Source organism: Gymnodraco acuticeps, unplaced genomic scaffold (assembly GCF_902827175.1).
Source record: "Gymnodraco acuticeps unplaced genomic scaffold, fGymAcu1.1, whole genome shotgun sequence".
Classification (NCBI taxonomy): Eukaryota; Metazoa; Chordata; class Actinopteri; order Perciformes; family Bathydraconidae; genus Gymnodraco; species Gymnodraco acuticeps.
The window spans coordinates 7,263,223-7,288,289 of record NW_022991180.1 but is presented as its reverse complement, the minus strand read 5'-3'; the positions used below and the strand labels follow the sequence as shown (position 1 = coordinate 7,288,289).

Below are 25,067 nucleotides of genomic sequence, written 5' to 3'. Positions count from 1 at the left end.
CACCATGGCAATATTAGGGGCCATTTGCAGTTGCCTGATATCCCTCAATGCAGAGTTGAAGGATTTGATTTCAGGCCACAGCAGGAACACAGCATGAGTAACTAAAAAATCCAGTAAGATTAATTAAAGAAATTGAGATTATTGAATTGCCTTTTTGGTTCAAATGTTTAGCTACGTGTTTAATTAATATGAATTATTTAAGCTTCAATATATGTACTAAGTTAAGAATACGCTTCTGTAAGTTACATTTATTTCTTGCAAAAAAAATGCTGTCTCATTTCAAATGTCATGCAGTGTTGCTCTTTCTTTCCTCACAAACTACTCCTTTTGACTCTAAAATAAATAACCTCTTTGTAGAGGAAATGCTTGAAGCAGGATGAAAGTCATTTATATTCAGATGAAACAATTGAGTGAGCTATTTTTAGCCTCCCTGGGGAGGTTTTATTTGCCAATTACCCTTGTAGGTGTTGAAGTATTTCTTATTTTAGTAATGGTGCCTTGGCCTAAATCAATCATTTAAGTTCCAACCTGCCCTTCTTTCAGCTTCACAGACCCCTTGCTACACGTACAAGCACTACCCTCAGGAGAAATAATGCATGTAAGAGACACTTCAGTTATTGTGCTCAATCACTCTCTAAATGCATTCATTTTTTTGTTTGGGTTGTATTGTATGGGGTGAACACTAACAAATAAGACTATGAATCTAACTACGTTCCAAGATGCTTATGAGCCTACTAGAGCAGAATGCATTTATGAGATGTGAAGAATGACTCAGATTTGGTGCTCTGAACTGTAGCATTATTCAAGCCGGGAGCACAGTGTGTAGTTATTGTTTTCTCAGGGGGCAACCTTGCTGTTGCTCCTGCATCCAGCCAAGGTCATGGGTGGGCTAACAAAGGGCTCGCTCCTGCTGACGGACTGAAGATGTTTAAGACTATTTTTAGAACATCATCAGCAACAACCAAATTAGTTTTACATCTCTGATTTGGGTTTTTCCAAAGCAAAGTTACCCATCAGATGAGATTCATGTGATGAAATACTATACTATAGAATAATACTTTATTGTGAGAAAATTGTGTTCTTGGATCACATACTGGGCCATACAGTATGTGCCTGTATGTCTGCTACTTCTAGCTTTTTCTTATGAGCAGAATGGGGTTAGAGAATAACTTATTTGGTGCAGGTGTGTTAACAAAGTCAAATATAAAGAGACCAGAGTTTATTATGGAGCTCGGGAATCTCCAGGCAATTCCAATGTGGCCTAAAACAAGCATTATGTGCTATATGTGAGAAAAACGGTCTCCTCTGGGAGCTCAATCCCCCTCCCTTTGTTGCTTTCACATTCTCTGCTCTTCCTCACCCTCTCTCTGTCACTGCCTCTCTCCACTCAGTGTCTCTTTTATCTCTCTGTGTCTTGCTGCTGTCTTCCTTTCTCTTTCATCCATCTCTTTCTCTCTCTTTCCTCTCTCGCCTTCCTGTCAGGTGGGATGTTGTTACCAACCTCTGTGATAGGATAACAAGAACATTGGTGGGCTGATCTATTTTTGCAGGACATTGGCAGCATAAGGCCAGGAATCCCTTGTGAATGTGGAGTGTCCCTCCTGCACCGACACCGAGTGTTGTCCCCGGACACGTGGCGCAGTACCATCCAAGATTAACCCAATTTCCAGGGATGCTGGACTGAATTTGTCGGGCCCTATAGTTGATTTTGATGTATTGCATGTTATATATGCACCAAAATCCTAATGTTGTCCCTGCTATTCTAAGATTTAAAGCTGCAGTTAGGGGCAGCAGATCCAGCTGTAAAATAAACATACACAGTAGGGGTGTAACGGTATCCGTATTCGTCCCGTACCATCACGGTTCGGACGTCACGGTTCGGCACATGCAGTCACATGGCGAATACGCCTTTTTTTACGAGTGGGAAAAAAGTCTGTCACTCAGGGCAGCATTATACTATATATAATCCAGGGGGCGGTATTGCGCCTAAAAGCCAGCCGCCCGTAAATAACAAATGAAGAACAAAACACAACAAAACGAACACAATACATGAAGAAGAACCGTTATGGCGAGTTCACACAACACACAGCTTCTTTTAAATCAGTTGTGTGGGAACATTTCGGGTTCCCTGTGGACTACAACAATGATGGGGTGCGAGTTGTGGATCGGACGAGGACGGTGTGTCGGCTTTGTTCGACAGCTGTGGGTATGCTAGTGGTAACACGTCAAACATGCTCAATCACATCCGAGTCAGTCTCAGTCCCCAGCGAGAGGGTTTTCTCGACGGCAGGTGACATAGTTACCGCCAACAGATCTGCCCTCACTACTAACAACGTAGACAAACTCATATTTTTGAAGAAAACTTATTTAGGCATAATGGCCTCACACACTCACAAGTTAATTACACATGTTAGACATTGCTCCTAAAGGTACAGATTTTATTTTATTATTATTTATTTTAATATGTTCAAGACATTTTTAGTTGTACAGCTTATTTAACCTTTTTGTTTGACATCAGCCATTATAAATAATATGGCCATCTGAGTGTTACTGTGGTTTGTTTTAACTGTGTAATACAGTTAATGATTCCAAATGTTAGAGTTCCTTATTTTCATACCAAAACTTGCACTACTGTTAAAAATAAATAACAGCAAAAAAAATTATGCATTTGGGACTTTTTTTTGCTTTTCCTTGTTGTACCGAACCCGTACCGAACCGTGACCCCCAAACCGAGGTATGAACCGAACCGTGACTTCTGTGAACCGTTACACCCCTATACACAGTGTTATCAACTTTAACAGTTTTATTGTTTTGTTCTGATTTGTTCCCCACCTCCTTATGGAAATGTATTTCCAGCTGCTAAATGCTCAACCGCATATACCAGTGAGTTAATGAGAACAATGAAACTATAGGTTACTTACGTAACCCCAGTTCTCAGAGTAACATGAAGTGAGATGTCTCACTATGGGATGCGCCTCATCGCGGAGCAAACAGAAGCATCAATCTCATTACGCCAATCCTGATTGGCTGGTGATCTTGACGTCAGCGTCAGTGAATTCACCCCCTATAAGTAGCTTGCGCCACGACGCATGCTACAACCAGAACTTAACAGGTAGAGCTCTGACTCAACCAGGTGCCCAGCACTGCTTGAGTCACACTGGGAGCAGAACATCCAGCCTGTTAAGAGGCGGACAAAAGTGAGCGGCGAGGACCAGCTCGCCGCTGCACCAATGTCTTGGATGGGAGACATCCTGGACAGAGCCCAGGATGCAGCCAGACCCTGAGTCGAAAGAGCTCGCAGACCCGAGGGTGCCTGCGAACTCTGACTCGTATGAGCCCCAAAGCAATTGCTTCCACAAACCAGTGGGAGAGCCGTTGCTTAGTAACAGGCTTGCCCTTATAAGGGTTAGCCCAGGACACAAGGGGTTGGTCATTATGACGAAGCACCCTTGATCTGTCCCTGTACGTGCGTAAAGCACGGGCTGGACACGGCAAATCCGGCCGCTGTTCCCCGGAGGAATACAGTGGCGGGGAGGATGCCTCAATGTCAAATGTGGTACGTGAACCAACCGCCTTAAGATAAAGGTAGGGTTGGGCTTCAACCACACTCTGTTTGCCCTGGGGCGAACTGGGTGTGGGTGAAAGATCGCCCCCCCCGCTTGGGACAGTATGTCCCTGCGTAGTGGGAGCTGCCATGGCTGCCCGCACAGCAGCTGATATATCTCCGCTGGCCAGTACATAGCTGGCCAGTGAGGAGCTATCAGGATAAGTGTGTGGCGTTACCCCCAACTCTGGCCAGAGTGAGAGAGTATCAGAGCCAGGGGTGGGAACGCGTACAGAAGGCCCGGGGGCCAATCGTGCGCGAGTGCATCCACGCCTAACGGTGCATTTAGATTGTGCATCGAAAAGAACAGCTGACACTGAGCGTTGTCTTTCGATGCGAACAGATCCACCGCGGCTCTGCCGTAACACACCCACAGCTGGCTCACAATCCTTGGATGTAGAGTCCAGTCTGCATAAAGTGGTATACCTCTGGACAGTAGATCTGCCCCGAGGTTCATCACTCCCGGTACGTGCGTCGCTCTCAGAGAGAGGAGACGTCTACCGCTCCATAGGATCAGTTTGCGCGCCAGTGTGTGCAACTGGAGAGAACGCAAACCCCCTTGGCGGTTAATATACGATATTGTGGTCGTATTGTCTGTCCTCACGAGGACGTGATGTCCCCTGAGGAAAAGCAGAAAGCGTTTTAGGGTGAGAAACACCGCTAAAAGCTCCAGGTAATTTATGTGCGCCCGCTGGAGGTCTCTGCTCCAGAGACCCCTCACCGGGCGACCTTCATACTGTAAATACCTCCCCAACCTGTCAGACATGCGTCCGTGGTGACCACTTTCCGTGAAAGGACAGCACCCATAGGCACATCTCGTACTAGAAAAGTCGGGTGCAGCCAGTGGCGCAGTGCCATTACGCATTTCACAGTAACCATAACTCTCGCCATGGCGCGCGGGGTTTAGTTTTAGGGCGGCCACCCAGCGCTGAAACTCCCTCATGTGTAAGCGTCCCAGTCGTACGACCAGGATGGCTGACGCCATGAGCCCCAGCAATCGCAGGCATGATCTGAAGAGAACATGTTTGCGCAGCTGGAAAAGAGCGAGACAAGCTCTGAAAGCTTTCACTCTTTCCGCTGACAAGCGAGCTGAAAAGGGCACCGAGTTCAGGCGTAAACCCAGGAAGAGTATAGTCTGCGCGGGGCACAACATGCTCTTCTCTGTGTTTATTATGAAACCCAGGTTGAGCAGGTGCTTTACGAGGACATTTGTCTGCGTAACAGCCTCCTGCTCCGACTGTGCGAGAAGCAGCCAGTCGTCCAGGTAGGTCGCCAGGCGAATACCCTGTTGTCTTAACGGGGCTATCGCGGCTTCCGTACATCGTACAAACACCCTTGGACTGAGACAGACCGAAGGGGAGTACTCTGTATTCATAACAGATCCCCTGAAATACGAATCTCAGATATTTCCTGTGTGGGTAATATGCTGGGATGTGAAAATACGCATCTTTCAGGTCGACTGATGTAATCCAGTCGTCTAATCGCACGAGCCGCAGCAGAGATGTGTGAGTGAGCATTCTGAACTTATATCTTATAAGATATTTGTTCAGAGCCCTCAAATCAAGTATTGGCCGAATTCTGTTCCCTCCCCGTTTGGGAACGAGGAAGTACTTGGAATAGAAGCCGCCCTGACTCTGCTCGGCGGGTACAATAGATATAGCCCTCTTTTCTAGGAGTGAGAGAATCTCTCTCTCCAGAATATGGGCTGACTCTCCTCGGGCCTGCGAATGCAGAATGCCCGAGAAGCGAGGGGGGGTGACGGTGACTTGGAGTCTGTAGCTCCGTGTAACTGTCTTGAGAAACCCAAGCAGATGTCGTGAGCATCTCCCGCTGTATGCTCCTTAGAGCCAGCTGAGATGTCACGTCTCTTCCCCTCTGAGTCTCTATTTGTTGTGTTATGGGGCCCTCCAGTGTCTGAGCACTGTGGTGCCCCATTTCGACAATCCCCACCGACACAGCGCATGCGCGTGGCGGTGGTGCCCTTACGGCTCCAGCCGGCACTGCGCATGCGCGTGACGGTGGTGCCTTCACAACCCCAGCCGGCACTGCACATGCGCGTGACGGTGGTGCCTTTACAGCTCCAGCCGGCACTGCGCATGAACGTGACGGTGGTGCCTTTACAGCTCCAGCCGGCACTGCGCATGCACGTGACGGTGGTGCCTTCACGACCCCAGCCGGCACTGCGCATGCGCGTGACGGTGGTGCCTTCACGACCCCAGCCGGCACTGCGCATGCGCGTGACGGTGGTGCCTTTACAGCTCCAGCCGGCACTGCGCATGTGCGTGACGGTGGTGCCTTCACGACCCCAGCCGGCACTGCGCATGCGCGTGATGGTGGTGCCTTTACAGCCCCAGCCGGCACTGCGCATGCGCGTGACGGTGGTGCCTTTACAGCCCCAGCCGGCACTGCGCATGCGCGTGACGGTGGTGCCTTCACAGACCCGTCAATTGTCCGCCCTTTGAGAGAGGCCGTAGCTGCTCTCAGAAGGGGAACAGTTGACAGACTGTTTATTGTTTTTCTTTTCATTTTTTCGAGCTGCGCCCTTGGCTCGAAGCCTGGATGCGTCAGCGGAAAATGTTTTATGACAGAAAAATCAATAAGTGTGTGACATGTGTTTATGCGGACTTGAGGATGGTGTTGAGGCATCTCTCGAGGCGGCGGGAACACATTTAGAGCTGGGGAACCGTAGACTTCCAGCTCTGTCACAGAGGGGAGAAGGAGGGGCTGTCACGCCGCTCGCTTCTTCTTCCTCGACTGCTGGCCGAAATTCTGGGTTGGCTGCGCCTGGGCTGCAGCCGGAACCGGAGATTTTCTAGGCCAGCTCGCCCTCGTCCCCTGCCTGGGCTGGGGACTCGGGGCGGACTGCGACCTCTGCGTTTTTGGTATTTTGAACCGAGCAGGGTTCGGAGCAGCTTGGACGAAGGGCTGCCGCTGCGAAGGCAGTGGCTGGGCCCTTCGAGGGAGGCAGAGGTGGAGGGCCTCGTCCTCCTTCTTTTTCGACTCGCATCTCCTCTGCATGGAGGCAAGAGCGGAGCCGAAAATCCCCTCGGGAACGATGGGCATGTCAAGCACATCCTCCTTTTCCCGGTCTGGGAGGTTGGTGAGGTTGAGCCATCTAGCCCTTTCCTGCACCACCATGATCCCCATTGTTTTGCCCGTGTTCTGGACGGCGCAGCGTTGGACACGGAGACAAATGTCTGTGACCGCGGCCAACTCATCTAGAACGGCCGGTCCAGGATTACTCAACATATCCTCACAGAGCTCCGCTTGGTATGCGGTTAGCAGTGAGGAAACGTTCAGAGCCCTGGCGGACAACGCTGCGGCTCTGTAGGACCGTTCAGTCATGGTCGACTGGAAACGGTCCACCTTCGCTGGCAGCGTGGGGTTCCTGCTTGGTGACGGGCCCATCCTCGGTAGGAGGTGGGCTGCCACCAGCAGTTCCATCGGCGGTATGCGGAGCAGGCCGAGCCTCTGCGGGCGAGACCATGGTGAGGTCTCGCCGGGAGCTCCCGCCTGGTGAGGCGTGGGGCTCCGTTCCCGCGTCTCTTGCCGCCACTGAGTCCCGGCCTGACGCGGCGTGGGATCCCGGTTCCGCAGCTGCCGCTGTTAGTGAGCCCCAGACCGACACAGTGAGGGGCTCAGTCTCTGCGGCGGACGCCCCCGTGTCTTGATTGCCAAACGGCGAATCAGTGGACATGAGGGAGTCCTGTTCCAACAAGCTAGCTTGGTGTGCTAGCCGTCGGTGGAGGCTCTTTCGGGTGAAACGGGCACAATGCCCGCACGAGCCGGGGTTGTCGATAGCCTCCTGGGCGTGTTCCAGCCTGAGGCAGGACGAGCAGACCTGGTGTGAGTCTGTGCCTGCTATCTTCAACCCGCAGCCGCATGACCGAGCCTCCGAGTCCCTGACTCCTCTGGTGTGAGGGGGAGAGTCGTCCATCTTGTTCGCCTCGTGGCGTGAAGAGGACCCGCTCGTAACAGGTACGTCGTTGAGAGAAAAAGTGTTACCAACCCGTCCTTAATCCGGAGAAAAAGGGACGGTGTGGGTCCTTTGTTCTCAAAGAATATTGACTGGTGTGTCAATATACTTCTAATCCTTTTCTCCTCCGTGAGAGAGAAAAAGAAAAGCGTCCTCGTTACTGTGGTGTTGGTAGTAAGGGGAAGCTAGCTAGCAACAGGTGCGTAGCTAGCTTGAGAAAAATCTAAACCTTACCTTACTTTCCGGGGAAAGAAACGGCGAGGTCGATTTTAATACTAACTGGCGTTAGTATTACCGTCTTCTTGCGAAGCAGAAGGAGTAGCCGGCGAGCGCCCGTCGACCGAAATGGTTATATTTGGGTTCAGTCTGTGGACCGTTAAGCTTGTCCGGCTACTATAGAGATGTGCTCTGAAGCGAGAAGAGGTGTTTGAATGACGCATGCGTCGTGGCGCAAGCTACTTATAGGGGGTGAATTCCCTGACGCTGACGTCAAGATCACCAGCCAATCAGGATTGGCGTAATGAGATTGATGCTTCTGTTTGCTCCGCGATGAGGCGCATCCCATAGTGAGACATCGAACGGAGTGTTATGAATGAGAACTGAACTAAAACAGTAAAGTTGCAGGATGTGTGGTGAAGCGGGTTGTGTGTTGGTGTTCGGATGTGTTCGGTGTTGTTCAGGTTCAAACCCCACTGCAGTCAGCATGTCGTTGTGTCCCTGGGCAAGACACTTCACCCCAAATTGCTCCTGTGAGGATTGCCCACAGTATTGAGTATGTAAGTTGTTTTGGATAAAAGCGTCTAACAAGTAACATGTAATGTAATGTAATGTAAAATCGAAACAATCATCTGGAAGGTTTGTAAAATGCTTGTTCGAGATGAGCGTGAGAGTAATAATTCCCAAGAAACACCTTGTTACACGTTATTTACAACTATTTATCCATTCAAATTAGATGAGATTAAACAAATTATTTGGAAATATTGCTTTAATGTTAGCAGAAAAAGGATGGCTCACTGTTAAGCTGTGTGTGTTAGTTGATGAGTCACATCTCTGCTCAAACAACACATCTAATTATATCTATTTGCTTTTCTCTTGCTCCATCTATTTACTACCCTGTATGCAGATTTGTGTTTAAGAAGTATTCATCCTGACAGATGATGCAGTTAAACATTATGACTTGCCATATACTGTATAGCAACTACTGAATTAATGTGTTGTGCTTTTCAGTCTGCATTGTCATTTGGGAAGTTTATTTTTGTGGTTTGTTATTCAAAACACATTCAGCAGCTCCACAATTACAGAGCCTCTCCCAGCCTGCACTGATGCACTCTTAATTTCCTATTGTGCCTCCGAGCCTAAGAGAAAAACCATAGGTCTGCCTGATGCATCTTCCCACTACTTCAGTTAATGATAGTTTTACTTTGGAATAATGAATGTAAAAATGACTAAATTAAAGCTCTTAGAGTGTAGCCTTTGTTCTGCCTTGCAATGCTCAAATCGAGACTAATTCAATGTACCACTCAGCCGTTCTGTGTGCCGCCATGCTCCCTCCGTGTTACGGAGAATGCTTTGGGTCATGTGACTGTAGATGAGCCGTTATACAGAATTAGGCCAGAGCTGGGCCCGAGGGGAAACGCCAGTGACCACTCCAAATGGTGTCTTCAGCGTGCACCATCTGTGAGTGTATGTGCACAAAAGTGCTTGTAAGTGTATTATTAGCATGTATGTGTGGGCACTCTCTTGCACAAAGGTCTCTAAGGTTATTTTAGGTTGTGGTTTCAGATCCATTTTCGCGAGTGAGGTTACATGAGCTTCATTGGGTAATGCGTGGATGGACATGAGGAATAATTGTGTCTGTTTAGGTTGTACGTGTGATTCATGACAAGATTGTTTTAGCTATCATGATTGTTGCCTAAAAAAGACACACATGGAGATGCCGGTGGGGTTTTGTTAATTGATTATTTAGGCCAGATCAATGTTAACTCCTCCAAGCGGTCAACAACGAAATAACCTCCATAATCTGATAGCATTATGAGAAAATGCCTTTTAACCAAACAAAGTCACTTTAGTTTTAAACAATTGCTGCATAAATCAGACTCTTTCTAATCATCTTGGCCATGAGCCATCATCGTAAAGGTCACATCAGTCCTTAGGATATGTTCCAGACAGACCACACACTCATGACTAGAATTAGGGGGCCTACCCTGTTAGATTAGAAGTTGGATCATCCTCTTGGAGCAATACGTCTTCTCTGGCATGTTTGTACTCAGTCATCCATTATAATGCATCATCGTGAGATCAAATGTTTGATGTTAACTGGAAGATGATTAAGCTTCACTCTTCTCTGGAGGTTTGCAGATTTTTCAGTAAGCTCTGCTCTCGATCTCATCCTGTGCCCCTGTGGGCTCCATGCATACAAACATATACTTTAATGTTTGAATGTGAACATATGAGACTTGTAACTGTATACTCTCGTAAAGGCCATGTGTGTGTTCCCTTGCCAGTCTATACATTCCCAAAGGTCGCCTATAGCCAGCCGTATCACGATGCATATTCATATTTTCCGCTGTGGGATTTCCTCTTTACGCAGGAGCAACATGCTATAGCCACGAACAAGTGAAAAATAGCCTGGGCACACAGCCTATTATTGCTTTTGTAGAGAGCACCCACTAGCTAATGGTTAATCACCACAAGAAGCATGAACATAAACATGAAGATGGATTACGTGACACGCCAGAAAGATTACGACTCATATATCATCTTCTGCCTTTTTGAGCAACACCAAGCATGCTATTGCACACCATTAAATAGAGAGAGATATGCAGCATGTTTTATTTGTGGAAGTCTCTGTCATCAAAGAGAATATCTGCTGGATTTATTAGTTTTTTTTTTACAGATGCTGATTTATTTATGCTTCTGGATTGTACTGTCACATCAAAGCAACTACCTATTTGAGTTTTATCTATATGGTTGAATCTACATATACATTTGTCTTTGTATGTGACCCACTAGGAGGAATTGCAGGATGTAATAACACTATGGAAAGTCATTGGGGTTTTATATCACATATTTGTATCTATTCTTTTTACATTAACAGCCAGAGGTTTTACAGTTAATGTGAAAATATCTACACTACGGGAAAAGGATTGGGTAGAGCCAGTTTAAATGGCAAGCATTGGTCAGCACCATTTGACCTTGACAGCTTCAGATAGGCTTTTGTTACCAGAGAGCGCTTTCTTATCAGTCCTGTGAGCTGAACTGAGAAAAGGCGAGCAAAGAGAGATCAGGACATACAGTATATGCACCTCTTAAAAACATAAATCTATGATTATCCTGAACTGAGGAGCAAGGACATCGCCTCTTGGTGGGATTGTATTGTGATAATTGTGATAATATCTTATTGTTGTAACAAATTATGTTGGCAAATTGATCATTCCAAAGTAACTGATTAAAAACGAACAAAATGTGGATATAGTAGAATATTCATTTTGCATATAATATATATAGTACACTATAATTGTAATGATGTGATATTGAATCCACCATGTTACCTAGTCATACTGCTATGCAAAGCTCATTGTAAATAACGAATAAAGTAACAAAATATATATTTTTTTTTACAGTGTCAGTTCATGAATGCATAACCTTGTAATAATGTGTGTTTTTCCTCCTCTCATCCTCTTTCTCTTTGTTTTCTAGTCCGATAGAATCCTGCCAGAATTTCTGGAAAGATTTCACGTTACAGATCGATATGGCCTTCAATGTCTTCTTCCTACTTTACTTTGGACTGCGCGTAAGTTGTGCATGCACAGTACACATTAACAGGCATACTGTTTAACAAGCTGGCACAAACAATAAGCACAGCCATGCAGGCAGGCATTGTTTTACATGCAGCAGAATAAACAGAATCTTACAAAAATATATGTAATTCTTCTTATTTTCCACTCCAATCACAGTATATTTAATGTTTTCATATTTATCTTTTCTATATATATTTTTGTAAAAGATAATACATATAAACATCTTTACGGAGACAACCAACAATGCTTTCAAACAAGCAGACCCAACTTTCTAAATACGCACACAGGATGCCTTTATTTTAAACTCTGTTGTCATAATGTTGCTATGGCATGTCTGTCATGCCAGAGCAGCATTCCAGTTGTGCAACGCAAGCCTGTCATCCTGAATGAATGAATGAATAAACTCATAAGCAGCTTACCCCACCAACCATTCGCATGACTCAGCAAGTGGGGTGAAGCTTTTGTCATTCTATACAATATGTCAGCATGCAGTTTTATGGTGGGCTGTGGAGGAGAGTTACTATTTTGTATAACATTATAATTCATTCGTCATTTTCTTTGCCATCTCTCTTTCTTTTCACAGTTTATAGCGGCCAATGATAAACTATGGTTCTGGCTGGAGGTCAACTCAGTGGTAGACTTCTTTACTGTTCCTCCCGTGTTTGTTTCTGTCTACTTGAACAGAAGCTGGCTCGGTAAGTCTGTATATATTTTCCGCTGTACCTATGTGTTATTAATCCACTTTTTCTTGTATGTGATGTATACCCTTGCGTTTCTTGATTTCTTTCACCATTTTCAAATGTCTTTCTCAACGCCTCCGTCCAAACACTCCCCATTTATTATGTTGCCCTCTATCTTCACATGTCACCCCTCCTTTTATCACTCTGTGTCCCTCCCTCTGCCTCCTAGTCCTCCTTCTGTCTCCTCATTACTGGGAGTGTGTCTCTGAGGCCCTCTCGCTCAGGGCTGCAGTCAACTTTCCCTGATCATTGAAAGTGACAGGGCTGGGTTCCTCTGATGTTTCAGGAAACACAGACACAGCAGAGTGGATTGGCCAATGGGAGTGAGAGTGACTCACAAACACACTGTGGTTTTGTGTGTGTGTATGTGCGCGCATTCGACTCATTCGTAATTGCAGTGTTGAGGCGGTGCACCTGAAATTCCTCACTGCAGTCCGTAACTACCATCTAATGGGTTAATTCACAATCACCCAAAAAGATGCCAACACAAAAGTTTGTGTTATTCCCGTACACACACACATGCACACACTCTTGCATGAGCAGGCTGGAAAACACCCTAACCTGCATTACATAACGACCTACTTTTCTCAGTGCGTTCAGAGTGTTGTGTCCTAAATTACACTGCAGTGAAAAAAGTTTCTTTTTAGCTGTATTCTTCTTCAGGTTCACTGGCACTCTTCTTTTGAAACCATGTCATTTTTATACATGGTTACTTTATTTATAACTTAGGTGAATGCTAATCCCATGTTTATCTGAGCGTAACACTGTTAGTTCAGAATGAGAGGCAACTGTATTACATTACAGTGAAATTATTTAAGGTTCTCAGTGCAAAGAAATATTTGCTAAAAGACAGACCAATACAGATAAAAACTGATATACAAATTAACCTCAGAAAGACATATTTGAGGCATTTCTGTTTATTTGTATTTTGCCTAAACATTTCTTTCCTTCTGTAACACATCACAGGGTCCTGGTGTTGTAAATACTTGATACACCCTTAAATAACACAGAGGCATCGCTCATGTTATAAGTAACACCTGAGATTTTCTTTCTATGACATTTCAAAAATATCTACTGTAAAAAAGGCCTACACTGATAACTAGCAATAATTCAAATGTCTTGGATAGAAGAACTGTATAGCCTTGAAAAGAAGTCTAACTTTTTCAAGAACCATGAGCAATTATTAGATCATACAGGTTTAAACCAGTGTCTACATATTTCCTGGTGTAACAACCATGCTTACCATGGTTATGTGCACACATGTTTTAATTGAACAGAATAATTATTACTAATCCTATTAACTTTGGTTATTTTAGTTTTACTATATAGTGAGCTTTAAATTAACAATCTGATACCAATAAGAGCCGTGAGGGAGTAAATAAGGTAACTATTTTATTAATCAATGTTTTAGATTATGTCAAGCAAATAGTCAAATGTCCACTAATTTAAACTACTCAGATGTAAGATCAGTGTTTTATTTAATCATTTTTGGTTAATTAGGTTTTGGGTTACAGTATTTTGAATGCATTATTTGAGCAAATGACAAATCAATCAATTCTGGGAATTTTCAGCAGATTATTTATATTGGGAGCAGTCAACATCCAAGTTTGGTTATAAACCATTATTATTAAATCTGACAAACTATTAAAATAACACCCAAGTCAACTTTAATTATTTATAGAATCCATGATATAGACTATGCTGTCATGAATATGCAGTCTACCTTTCATCCTAATGTGTATGCTGTTATTTTTGTCTTTTCAATCTAATCTTTGAGACGATGAAGGTTTCTTAAGAGGCTCCCTTTGGTCATGCATTTCACCGAGAACAAGCTGTGTACTGAATAAAATATGACCAAGTCAAGTAATCTAGTTTCTGGTATTCATGATGTAAGGTGTCCTCGGCTCATCCCCAGAAAGCCGTTGGTGTTGATAAAGGATGCTGAAAGACTTTGAAATCATGGTCTGGCTGCTGCCCCACATTCTGCATTGAATAATTACCTATGATTATTAAATATCCTGCACCCTGGGGTTCATATAGGCTAAGAGGCCTTTTATATACAGTGCATCTGCAGTGTGAGTTGTAATGTATATATTGTTTTTGAGAGATGCCCTAGATTCCAGAGCTATTAAAACACTATTATTTCAAAAAGGGAATGATCTGGACGAATATTTATTTAGCTATGACAATATATCATGTGGCATGTCCTTCAAATCTTAGAGCATGTTTATGTTTGCAGTGTTGGGCATAATAACCACAGTGTGTCATGGTAACAGAACTCCCTGTGGCATGGCTTGGGTGTATGTTTCCTGGTGGTGTGCTTGTCCATGTTAAATGCTTCAGACAGAGTTGCAAAGCCTAAGTTATAAAAATGAAGAGTGGGTAGTTCTGCAGTGATATGGGGTGCACCTAACACGCTGGTGATAGCTCCCAGAATACTAATAGGGTGCTGAAAGTGTCTGGTAATATTCAGGCTCTAAGGAGTCAGGACATGAATCATGATTAGCTGCTTCTATCCTGTATTAATATGGAAATTAGGACACTGTTGTGACAGGAAAATAAACACAACCGATGCCTGATCTGCTTTCATACGGTAACCTTTGATATTCATGGTTAAATAAATGTAATTGCTACTTCCCTGAAGACTATTGCCCTCTACATACGTCTTAATGCTTGACAGGGTCATAATGGTTTTCCTTCAAATCAATACAATAATCCATAGTTTGTGCTACTATCATTAAGCTAAGTGTATATTGTGTCCCTTAACAGGCTTTGTTAAACTAGCCCAGGGTGGTTGTTAGGAACTTGTGTTGTGCTCCTTCTTCCTAAATAATTAGTTGATCTTTTCTTTCCATTCACTGCTGGGGAATACACACCTAAGCCAGAGTAATGCATCATAATTACAGTACCTTTCGCTACACTCTTTCAGCTACAGTTCTGCACAAGAACACTGCTAGAGATCCAGTGGAGGTGCATAATGAAAAGAGAGCGCTAATAGGGGTTCTGCCCTGTTCTGTGTGATAGTGTTCCTGCCCACTCACTCTGCACAGGAAGAAGTATCTGCTCTATGCATTTCAAGTTATGTTCTCTCTGCCTCTGCAAATTGGACATTGATTAAGAGGAGGAGAGCGATCCGCGGATAATGTAAGAGGGCATGGAGAGTTCTTCCTTGCAACGTTAATTCATTTCCTTTAAATACTTAAACTGAGCATTGCTCTCAAGACTCAAAAACAGTTTCTACCCCTGGGCCGTCAGGCTGCTCAACCACCACACATAATGCAATAACTGTAACCATTCTCACATATACACACACTTTTAATGCACTTTATATACTATTTTTATATCAATATTTTAACTATTTATTCCCCCGTATGTTGTCAGTCCTATTGCCGTGTTTTTTAGTGTTATGTATTTGTTTGTATTTTTTGCACACCGGGACAGAGTAGCACTCTGAATCTCGTTATACTCTGTGTATAATGACAATAAAAGGCTTTAACTTAACTTTTTTAAGAGAGTCCTGCTAGTTTAGGATTAGCATATGGCGATTTATGCAAGTAGCTCAATTGGCTACTGAGCCCCAACACTTTCATCTCGCTAGTTAAATTCAGGCTTTACTCCCAAGTTATTAAAACAAGGGAACAGTCATGTCTGTTTGGATTATTCCCCCAATAGAACGATTTGTGGCAATAAATGGCATCAGTAGCTCTTTAAATGATGCATTTACAAACCGAATTAACACGTTCTCGAATGTGTATTATTTGGATGCACAGAACTATAGAAGCTTCAGGCATGGCTTTAAATGTAACCTGCTACTGCCTCCTGGTGGTGCTTTAGTATACTGTTGGTTGACGCTTGTGTTTTTCTGCTGAAAGAGGCTTACAGCACCTGACATGGGCATGAGTGCATCTGCCTCATATGGCCTTTTTAGTCACTGGCAGGAAGCCTCCATGTACATTCAGAGGAGGGAAGCTAATGTATGTTTTCTGTAGCAAGGCTGCTTACACAATAGTACAATTGCACTGCAATACATTGAGTTTAGGCTACAACAAATTGTTGTTGGTTTTTAATGTATTACACACATGCTGTCTTTCCAGCATGACTGTCCAGACAGAACCAGTGCTAAACTAGCTCCCAGTGTGTGCGCCATGTGTAGCGTTATATGATCTAATCCTGGCAGGGTTGACTGTCAGTATTATCCAGATCAACCGTCCGAGAGTGCTGATTGATAAACGGTCCCAGTAGGCTGCTCTGTCAGGACATTTGACAGACAGGCCGTTCTCTCAAAGCCTCAATGAACTAAGAGTGGGCACAGAGCAGAACAACCTTTTTGAATGAGCCTCTGGCCAGCTGACACTTGTGTGTGTGCAAGGGACTTTTGCAAGTGTTGCAAAGGGATTTTCTCATACATGAACACGTGTTAAAGGGAGCAGAATTGAGTTTTTAACACACACACAGTTTACTGTCATTATTGTTGTCATTTTACTGATGTTGTGGAAGAAGCAGGTTTTACCTTAAGGGCAGGGAATGCTTTATACAAACAAAAGAGCATATTGTTTTGTCGGAAGATTAAAGGGTTTAGATGTGTTCCAAATGGCCAAACTCGAAGAGTGGAGGGAAAAAAAATACTGTAGTAAAGAAAGGGCAAGCTTTACAAATGTGGATTATGCTTTTGGACAGTCTCTCCTCAAAGGCATTCACATTAAAAGTAACACAATTAGTTGTATAGAGATGTTGTGTGTCGTTGTATGACCATGAAGTAGGTGTGTTGTTGTTGAATTGTCTGAAATGACCCAGCCTTGAACTGTCCATTACATTTTAGTATCAACAAATTGTTGTAGAGTTGTTTGCCCTTGTACCTTTGGGGACAGGCTAGTCAGATTTTAAGCCAGGATTATTTGTTTTGTTCTGCATCACTTTAGTATGACCTTTTATATCTGATAATCCCTGGAAGGGTTTAAATTTAGAAAATAGGTTTGACACAGCTGTCTGTTGATGGAGACAAAGCTTTACAATGGTAAGGTAAATACCAAAAATGGGCATTAGAAGGTTACATCTGTTTGGGCTGTGGGGATTAAAGACACTTTAACAAAAAAAGGAAAAAAATAACCTATTAGAACTGAAATGTTGCTCCCGGAGGCACAGTCCCTGGCAAGGCTGATGTGATTGAACAAGCAATTCAATTCTAGCTGTCGGTTTTCGATTGTTTGTTTGCAGCAGTGACCATCGATTTCACATTATTTTTAAGTTCTCTTTTTAACTGTCGTCTAATATTGGGGATGCTGAATCGGGAAATATTCTTTTTTTTTAGGAATAAGCTAAATCTGGGAAAGGATCTTTGGATTTTGTTTTCTGAAGGTGCTTTGGAACGCAAAGAATATATTTGGGGATTTTTAACACCCGTTTTGGCAAGACGAAAAAGGACTTCCTTTGACGGTATAACGTGTAAACATGATTTCTTCAAAGCTGCTCTTCCGTCGTACCGTCAGTGATTCTGATTTGAGGGCTATAAAAGAGACTCGAAGGCGAAAGAAGTCCGGTGGCGAGCTTTTTCAGAAGGGGTACAGGGTGAGGCAGGGTCATCGTCAACAGGAGGAAAGGCAGACAGGATTCTATCATTCAGTGCGGACTTATATGCGCATCATCTCATACTGGGGTAAGGGTTTAAGTGTCAGTGTACAGACATGTATTATCTGGAGATGTCCATAATATGTATCTATAAGTTATTTACCCAGATGATGTAGTTGTTTCTTGTTTGGAGCTGGATGGTCTTTGAAAGATATTTGGCATATGGTGTATGGCCACTGTTTTATATGTATATGTGCAGGTTGTATACTGATTGTAGAGGAATATACAGTAGATCACTTTTTTTCACATAAACTAGATACAGATGCGACACACACACGTTACAGTACATGGCATCATTCGTGTTATGTAAAAGGACAATGAGGCAGGTGTCGCATTGTTCTATAATCCCTAAGCGAGCTGCTTTTGAATGCGACGGAGGCTCATATAAACTAGGCCACAAGATGTTCCTCCTAACTTGTTTATGTGCATTAATAATTCCAACACATCATCTAGAATAAAGTTTCTACTTTCTTGTGTCATCTCCTTGTGTCTCACTGAATACATTTTGCAAGTGGTGTAGAAAAACATTTAAGCCATACTATCTGTTTATTTCTTCATAGCCACATTTTTCTGTTATTGAACTATTTTACAAAACACCCAACTCATGGATACATGAATATTAATCTAATGTGAGAATATCATTAGTTGTATTGCATCCATTAAATGTGCTAATCTTCCTCTCTTTGTGTCTATATCGTTCTCTCTTTCTTACAGGCTTAAGATTTCTAAGAGCACTACGATTGATACAGTTTTCGGAAATACTTCAGTTTTTGAACATCTTGAAAACAAGGTAATAATAAACCTTTCCTTATTCATTCACAAGAAACATATTCACCTAGTATCCTTACTGTGAAGCAGAAGCTACATTATGTTTTTAACAGTGAGTCCCGGAAACGTTAAATACTGTTTATAATGTGGCATTTTCAGAATACAGTATGTCTGAGTCAGAACTTAAATGTGTATTAAACTACATGCCTCATGCATATTTCATGCAGTATCATAATTATTTGTTAAGGTTAATAATAAATACATGTATTGTGATACTTTGTCACACTGTATGAAGTATACCGTATTAAGCATTTTGTCCCATTCTATAATTAATTGAGCTTATGTCAGCATTAATCCTTCATCAATTTGATCAAATATCTCAACTGTCCTGGCTGTAGGTTATTTTTAGTCACAACAGCTTACTATAATTAGCTCATGAATCTCTGTTTTTCTGTCCTTATGATCTGACGTTTTTGAGAGTTTTGTGTTTCTTCCTCTTCTACCCAGCAATTCCATCAAGCTGGTAAACCTGTGTTCCATCTTCATCAGCACATGGCTCACAGCGGCAGGATTCATACATTTGGTAAGGGGATAGATGTGAGGTTTAGTTATTAGGGAGCCAGTAAGGGAGGTAACTAAACATTTGCTAAACAACTATATGACATAGAGACCTTTTCAAAATATTATAGTATATCGTGTTTAAGAATTGGCCAATTTCAAAATGAATTTAAATAAATTATATTGTGATTTACTTTTTTCACATCTTGCTATTAGGGATATTCACATTTTGTCCCTCAATATCCCTTCCAGGAACATAGTTAACGTTTTCTGCCAATAGCTAGGAATGATCCAATGCCAGTGCTCTGTTTTCACAAATAAATTAAAAATATGTTCATCTCACCAGAATCATTGGCTTTGCTCATTTTTATGTAAAGTAACACATGGCTAGAAATGGCTTTGGCACTGAGACTTTATAGACTGTTTGCAATGACTAAATAACTCATAGTAGAATCACTACATTTCATAATGACTTTGATGAGGGGAGTGTATTTATGTGGGTTAGCCCGTTGTGCTTGATAGGTGCTGATGCTGATCGATGCATCCCAAGAATTAAGTAAAAAATAAAGGAAGGTTGATTATGGCCATCGGTCTGAAGGTAAACAACTACCAATTCATGCATAAATAATTCAAGAGTGGAAGGTACCACAATACTTTTATAACACAGATATAGTAAGATATGACTCAGTAAAGCATCACACTGTTTGACCACTAGATGGTAGCCTTTGCCCAATATATAACAAATATACTGTGTGACTCTTGGAGCTGGATTTAATCAGACTTGATTAAAGAGTTTTGCTGTGCAAAACACTGTTTACAAATGAGTGGTTAGTAGAGTCATGTCTAATTATCATTCCCTCCCTTTCCTGTCTACATTTTAGGTTGAAAACTCAGGGGATCCCTGGGAAAACTTCCAGAATTCTCAAGTACTTTCCTATTGGGAATGTGTCTATTTGCTGATGGTGACGATGTCTACAGTGGGCTACGGGGACGTCTATGCAAAAACCACCTTGGGGCGCCTGTTTATGGTCTTCTTCATCCTGGGTGGTTTGGTAAAATCACGCTTTTCTTTCTCCTTTACCCCCTTTTGCTCCTTCAAAATCCTGCCTGTCCCCATCACTAGACTGTTAAAAAACTGTTGATGAATGATGAAAATTATATATGAATGAAACATTTCTATGGAATACTTGTTATTACTTATGATATGATGTATGTTATGATATTTTAGCAGTGCTGTTAGAATGTTAGAACTATGTTGCCTGAACCATTAAATGTAATTTGTTTTGTCACAGTAAAGTTGTATCCTTCGTATAGCCTACTGTATCTCGTCTACTGTAGTTACAGTACTATGTGCTCCTTCGTCCCTCCCCTTATGTGTCACTCCTGTATTTGTTTGATAAGAGTGTATGTTTTTGTCTGATAATGTTGTTACTGTTCTCTTAAAAGCAGTTGCGGTATCAGGACACCCCTCCTCCTGTGTCTCTTCCCAAAATTCCAACAAACACAGGGGCAGGGAGATGAGGCTTAGGCCAACCTGACTGTTACCATAGCAACAGCAGCTTTAAAATCCCCCCCTCGCTTACCTTCCTCTTATCTAGCATCCTATTGGATTACAACTAGTGCAGTAACTTAAAAACAATAAGCATTCATGGGTGTACACACCTGTAAGCACTCACACACGCATACTGTAGATCCCGCCTCCTCTTCCTTCTCTTAGAAAATGGAGGATCTAACTAAATCACAGTTACTGTGCTATGCATTTAGACAGCTCTCGCGATGCACTGATGACCTGCAGCTGTGTGGATGTGTGCCGTGCTGTGGCCATGGTGATAGGTTGTGTGTTTTCCTCAGTGCTGAGAGCTCTGGAAGTCTTTAGGCTAGTACCTCAACCTGCTCCCTATCAGCAGCGGTGGCTAAATAATGACTTCAGGCTGGAGATCTTTTAAAGCCAGGGATCATATTAAACTCACGTCATTTTACATATTCCGGCTGATGTAGAGATTCAGTTTCCTAGCATGAGTTAAGTATGTATTTACAGGGAAAGGGCAACTATTTGATTCTTATTGTAGATTTTAGCATAGTGCTAGTGAGGACTCCCATTGTTAACAGTAAACTTAAACACCACCCTGTGCTAGGATAACTGGCTGTGGAACTTTGCAAAATGCATCCAGCTCATTTTCCAGCCCAACAAATGAGTCTTAATGTGTTTTGCAGCTGTGGACCATCAGGTGGGCCTATTCAAATCAACCTGCCAAATAATCTGTGTTTGTTGGACAAAACATGGCACATAGGTTTAAATTCTCCCTTTAAAACTCTGCTATTCAGAAAAGTATTGGGTATCACAGACTGACTATTGAAATGCTGTGACAAAATTCAAACTAATCAAGCCTGTTACTAAACATTTACCTTTAAAATGGGGGCTATTTTTTTTAAAGTGACAACAGGATTTGGTAAATAAAGTTTAGCAAGTCTCTACAAGCAAGAGAGCTTTTAACTTAATTGTAATAGCAAAGCAGTATTCAACCCCCTTCAGAAATCTGGATTAATTCACCAGTTTCCCCACAACCCAACCTGCGGCGTAAAAGTCTCTTTTTTAGTCTCTTCTTCTTTCTTTTATCTTCTCCTTAGGCCATGTTTGCCAGCTACGTCCCTGAAATCATAGAGTTAATAGGAAACCGAAAGAAATATGGTGGTTCCTATAGTGCGGTTAATGGGAGAAAGTAAGTATTCCAGATGGTTCTGCTGTTTTTTCTGTGTGCGGTAGAACCCTCTCTGCATGCCTTTTTCTTTTTTCTGTTCCATGCATGTAGGCCATGTTTGCTCGCTACGTGCCAGAAATTGCTGCTCTCATCCTTAATCGGAAGAAATACGGAGGGAGTTATAACTCAACACGAGGCAGAAAGTAAGTTGAAATCCAGACAAGGTGTGGTTGTGTGACTTAAGTGCACCCCCTCAAAGTTTATAGTTACAGGGGATTATATTTTTTTTGAACAACAGTAAAGTTAGTTTAAAACGTTAAGTCACACTGCGTGACTGGAGACCTTGGCCATTAGGACTCACATGTCCATGCCCCCTTATTCTGTCTCTTGTAATCTCTCTCTGTCTCCTTCTTTCTCTCTCTACCTTGCTCTATAACTCTTCCTCTATCTCTCCTTTACTCAGAGCTCTCCTGAATTCATTTGTGTGCTGTTCATTTTCTTTCGTTTTCCTCCTTGACACATCCTGTGTGGCGCTATCATTTAATTTGGAAAATAGAGCTTTCATGACTACTTTAGACCTTGAATATACTAACCTGTGGTTCTTCTATGTAATATATCGGCTCACTCTGTTGTTCATTAATGAAACAGTCTTGCCTATAGTGAATAATTAGTATACAATACATCAAATTGGAAAAAAATAGTCATGAAACCCCTACTATCCACTTCCAAAGGATATTTTTTAAGATTTAAGAAAATAGAAAAATGTAAACATCTGCAAGTGCATTATTATTGGTGGTCTTTTTAAGCATCATCAATCTCAATGGCCATTGCAGGATATTATGTATTCTCTTGTTTCATTTGGCTTGAGTTTGTTTTTACACTTTTTCCGTAAAATAATTTTCTTTATTTGCATCATTTCTGGCATGTTCTCTACGACCTGCAGTCATGTGGCTTTTTTCATTTCTGAAAACTCCATGAAAAAGCCTCTTCCTGTTGTCTGTCACCGCTATCCCATCGCATCATCAATGCTTGACATGACTCTGGCCCTGATCTTCAGTCAGCTCCCACACCCTGAATGCTGGAAGCCTCGCTCCCAGTGGAGGCTCTCAATTGCTTTTGGCTTGCTTTTCCTGCTTGGTTATTTGTGCTCGCCTGGTTCTCCTGTTTGTGTGGTGGTGGAGTTTGTCTCCAAAAGCTTTTGTAATTTATGTATATGTCTAATTGGCCTCTCACTGAAGAGGTTCGAGTGCATTGTGATATATGTTTGACACTGTGGTCATTGCACCAAAGGGCTTATTGTCCAGTACTGTTCTCCTCCCATTGTGGCTCAAACCTTACTAATTTCAGCAAACAGATATATTTCATCCAAAAGTGTCTAGAACAGGGAGGGTGGACTTCTTCTTTTTCCTTCTTCTCTTCTCATCTCATTTTCTTTTATGGCACTTTTCTTTCTTACTGTTTCTCTTCTTCAATCTTACTCTGATTGGTTCCAGTCACTCTATTCAGCGGGGCATATTCTAGCAAGTCAGCAGTTGGAAAAAAAGGCCTTTGTTCGTTAATGTTTGCCTGTCATTGAGATAAGATTGATGAAATGTTATGTTTGGCCAGTGACCTCAGCCCAGACTCACATATGGGTGTTGAGAGAAGCCCTTGTCAAAGCTGAGGATAGTTTCTCCCACACACTGTATTTTCTCTTTCCGCACCCCTTTCAAATTCTCTCTCAGCTTGGACATACAGTGCAAACATATGGTAACAATCAGAAGATACCCACCAAACACACAGGCTAAGAGTGCCACAAGGCTCTTTGCATAATCATTTAGATATGTATGCTTTCGGTGTTTACACGATAGGACCTGACAGATAGACAGAACTGCTTTGTCATGTGGCTTTAGGATTGCCATCGGGGTTCAGTTATTTAGCAGCTGTCAGCACAAAGAAAAAGTCTATCATGGAAATGAGATTAGGAGATTACAAGTATCCGACTGATTACAGAGCTCACAAACAATGAGGTCATTACACATTGCGAACTATTTTAAATGTAACCCTTATTTCATCTCACTGCCTGGCCGCTGTCATTTGAAACAGGCCTTTAAGGGTATTTGGAAGTGAGAGAGACTCACATTGGATCCATGCTAAATGTCTGTTTCTCGTAGTGTTGCTTATATAACTCTGTGCAGTGTAGCATACACCAGTGACAGCACTCAGCCTGCTTATGCTGATACAATAATGACAAGTGTTGCATACTGTTGGCGCCCACTGCAATCGGGACTCTGTGGTTTCCATTATGGCTCTATGGTTTCCATTAGCATCGACTTCAATAGAGGGGTTGCCATGGAAACTAGCTTCAACCCTGGCTGAACTCTGACATCTACTTTTGAATGTCCTCTGTAAGGGATAGCAACTTAAGGCTAGCAGGCCTAGAGACTCGAACACTATCCGGCTTGAACACACACTCGCTTAAGGCTGATATCTGCATACTATTACACTGTAAAGTCAGAGTGCATTTATATATATACCTGTACACTTCTTGAAGAGGAATAATTCTATACATTGAAACACTTTGACGATGTTTCTTTCAGTGTCTTTCATCACTTACCTAAGGATTAGAGCAGTACCACTTGAGTGACCTCTGTTGCTGATGTTTGAGCTCTCTGTTTGTTCGTTCTGTATTCAGTGTTTCCCCAATGACATCCTGGGATGTTACCCGACTGCATGTTTTATGTGCACGCTCTGAAAAGCCCTTTGTGTGTAAAACTGATGTTAAGTTTTTGGGTTGATGTGCTTGGTTTTCCTTGGTTTTGTTATTTAAAGTATGTCTATAGTTTAAAAAGACCAATACAATCAGTTGAACCAGATGGGAGGTATTTTTTAGGGGTGTCAGAAAATACCGATATAATTTAGTATTCCAATATTATATTTTTGCAAAGGAATTCATTATTGGTAGAAATGTATGGCAGACAGTTGTTCATTTTGTGTTGCGTTACACACATACAGTACATATACTTTAATAGGAGGTCGCAAAAGTAAACTTATTTTTCTCAGATTTTACGCATATGGTGGTGTGTCCCAAGAGTGCTTATAGTATCACAAAATATTGCATATATTGAATCATAATCCCCTGTGTTTATATATATATATATATATATATATATATATATATATATTGGACAGCTATAGCTTTGCCAATACAGCCCTAGTAGTTTGTTCATGAAGCAATTATTAATAGTTAAATCGTATTATATATCCTTTACTTATATCCTAATGAACTGTGATGTCATTGTCCTATTTTATGCAACT

The 25,067-nt window shown here is 42.5% G+C and overlaps 1 protein-coding gene across 1 annotated transcript in view; it reads left to right on the top strand.

Annotated features, from left to right (window-relative positions):
• Positions 1-25,067, top strand: part of kcnma1a (potassium large conductance calcium-activated channel, subfamily M, alpha member 1a) — a 151,432-nt gene that overhangs the window by 77,880 nt on the left and 48,485 nt on the right. The window contains 6 exon segments of the mRNA XM_034237785.1: positions 11,280-11,373; positions 11,964-12,075; positions 18,460-18,535; positions 19,021-19,096; positions 19,953-20,123; positions 21,700-21,791. Coding sequence (XP_034093676.1) covers positions 11,280-11,373; positions 11,964-12,075; positions 18,460-18,535; positions 19,021-19,096; positions 19,953-20,123; positions 21,700-21,791 — 621 coding nt within the window.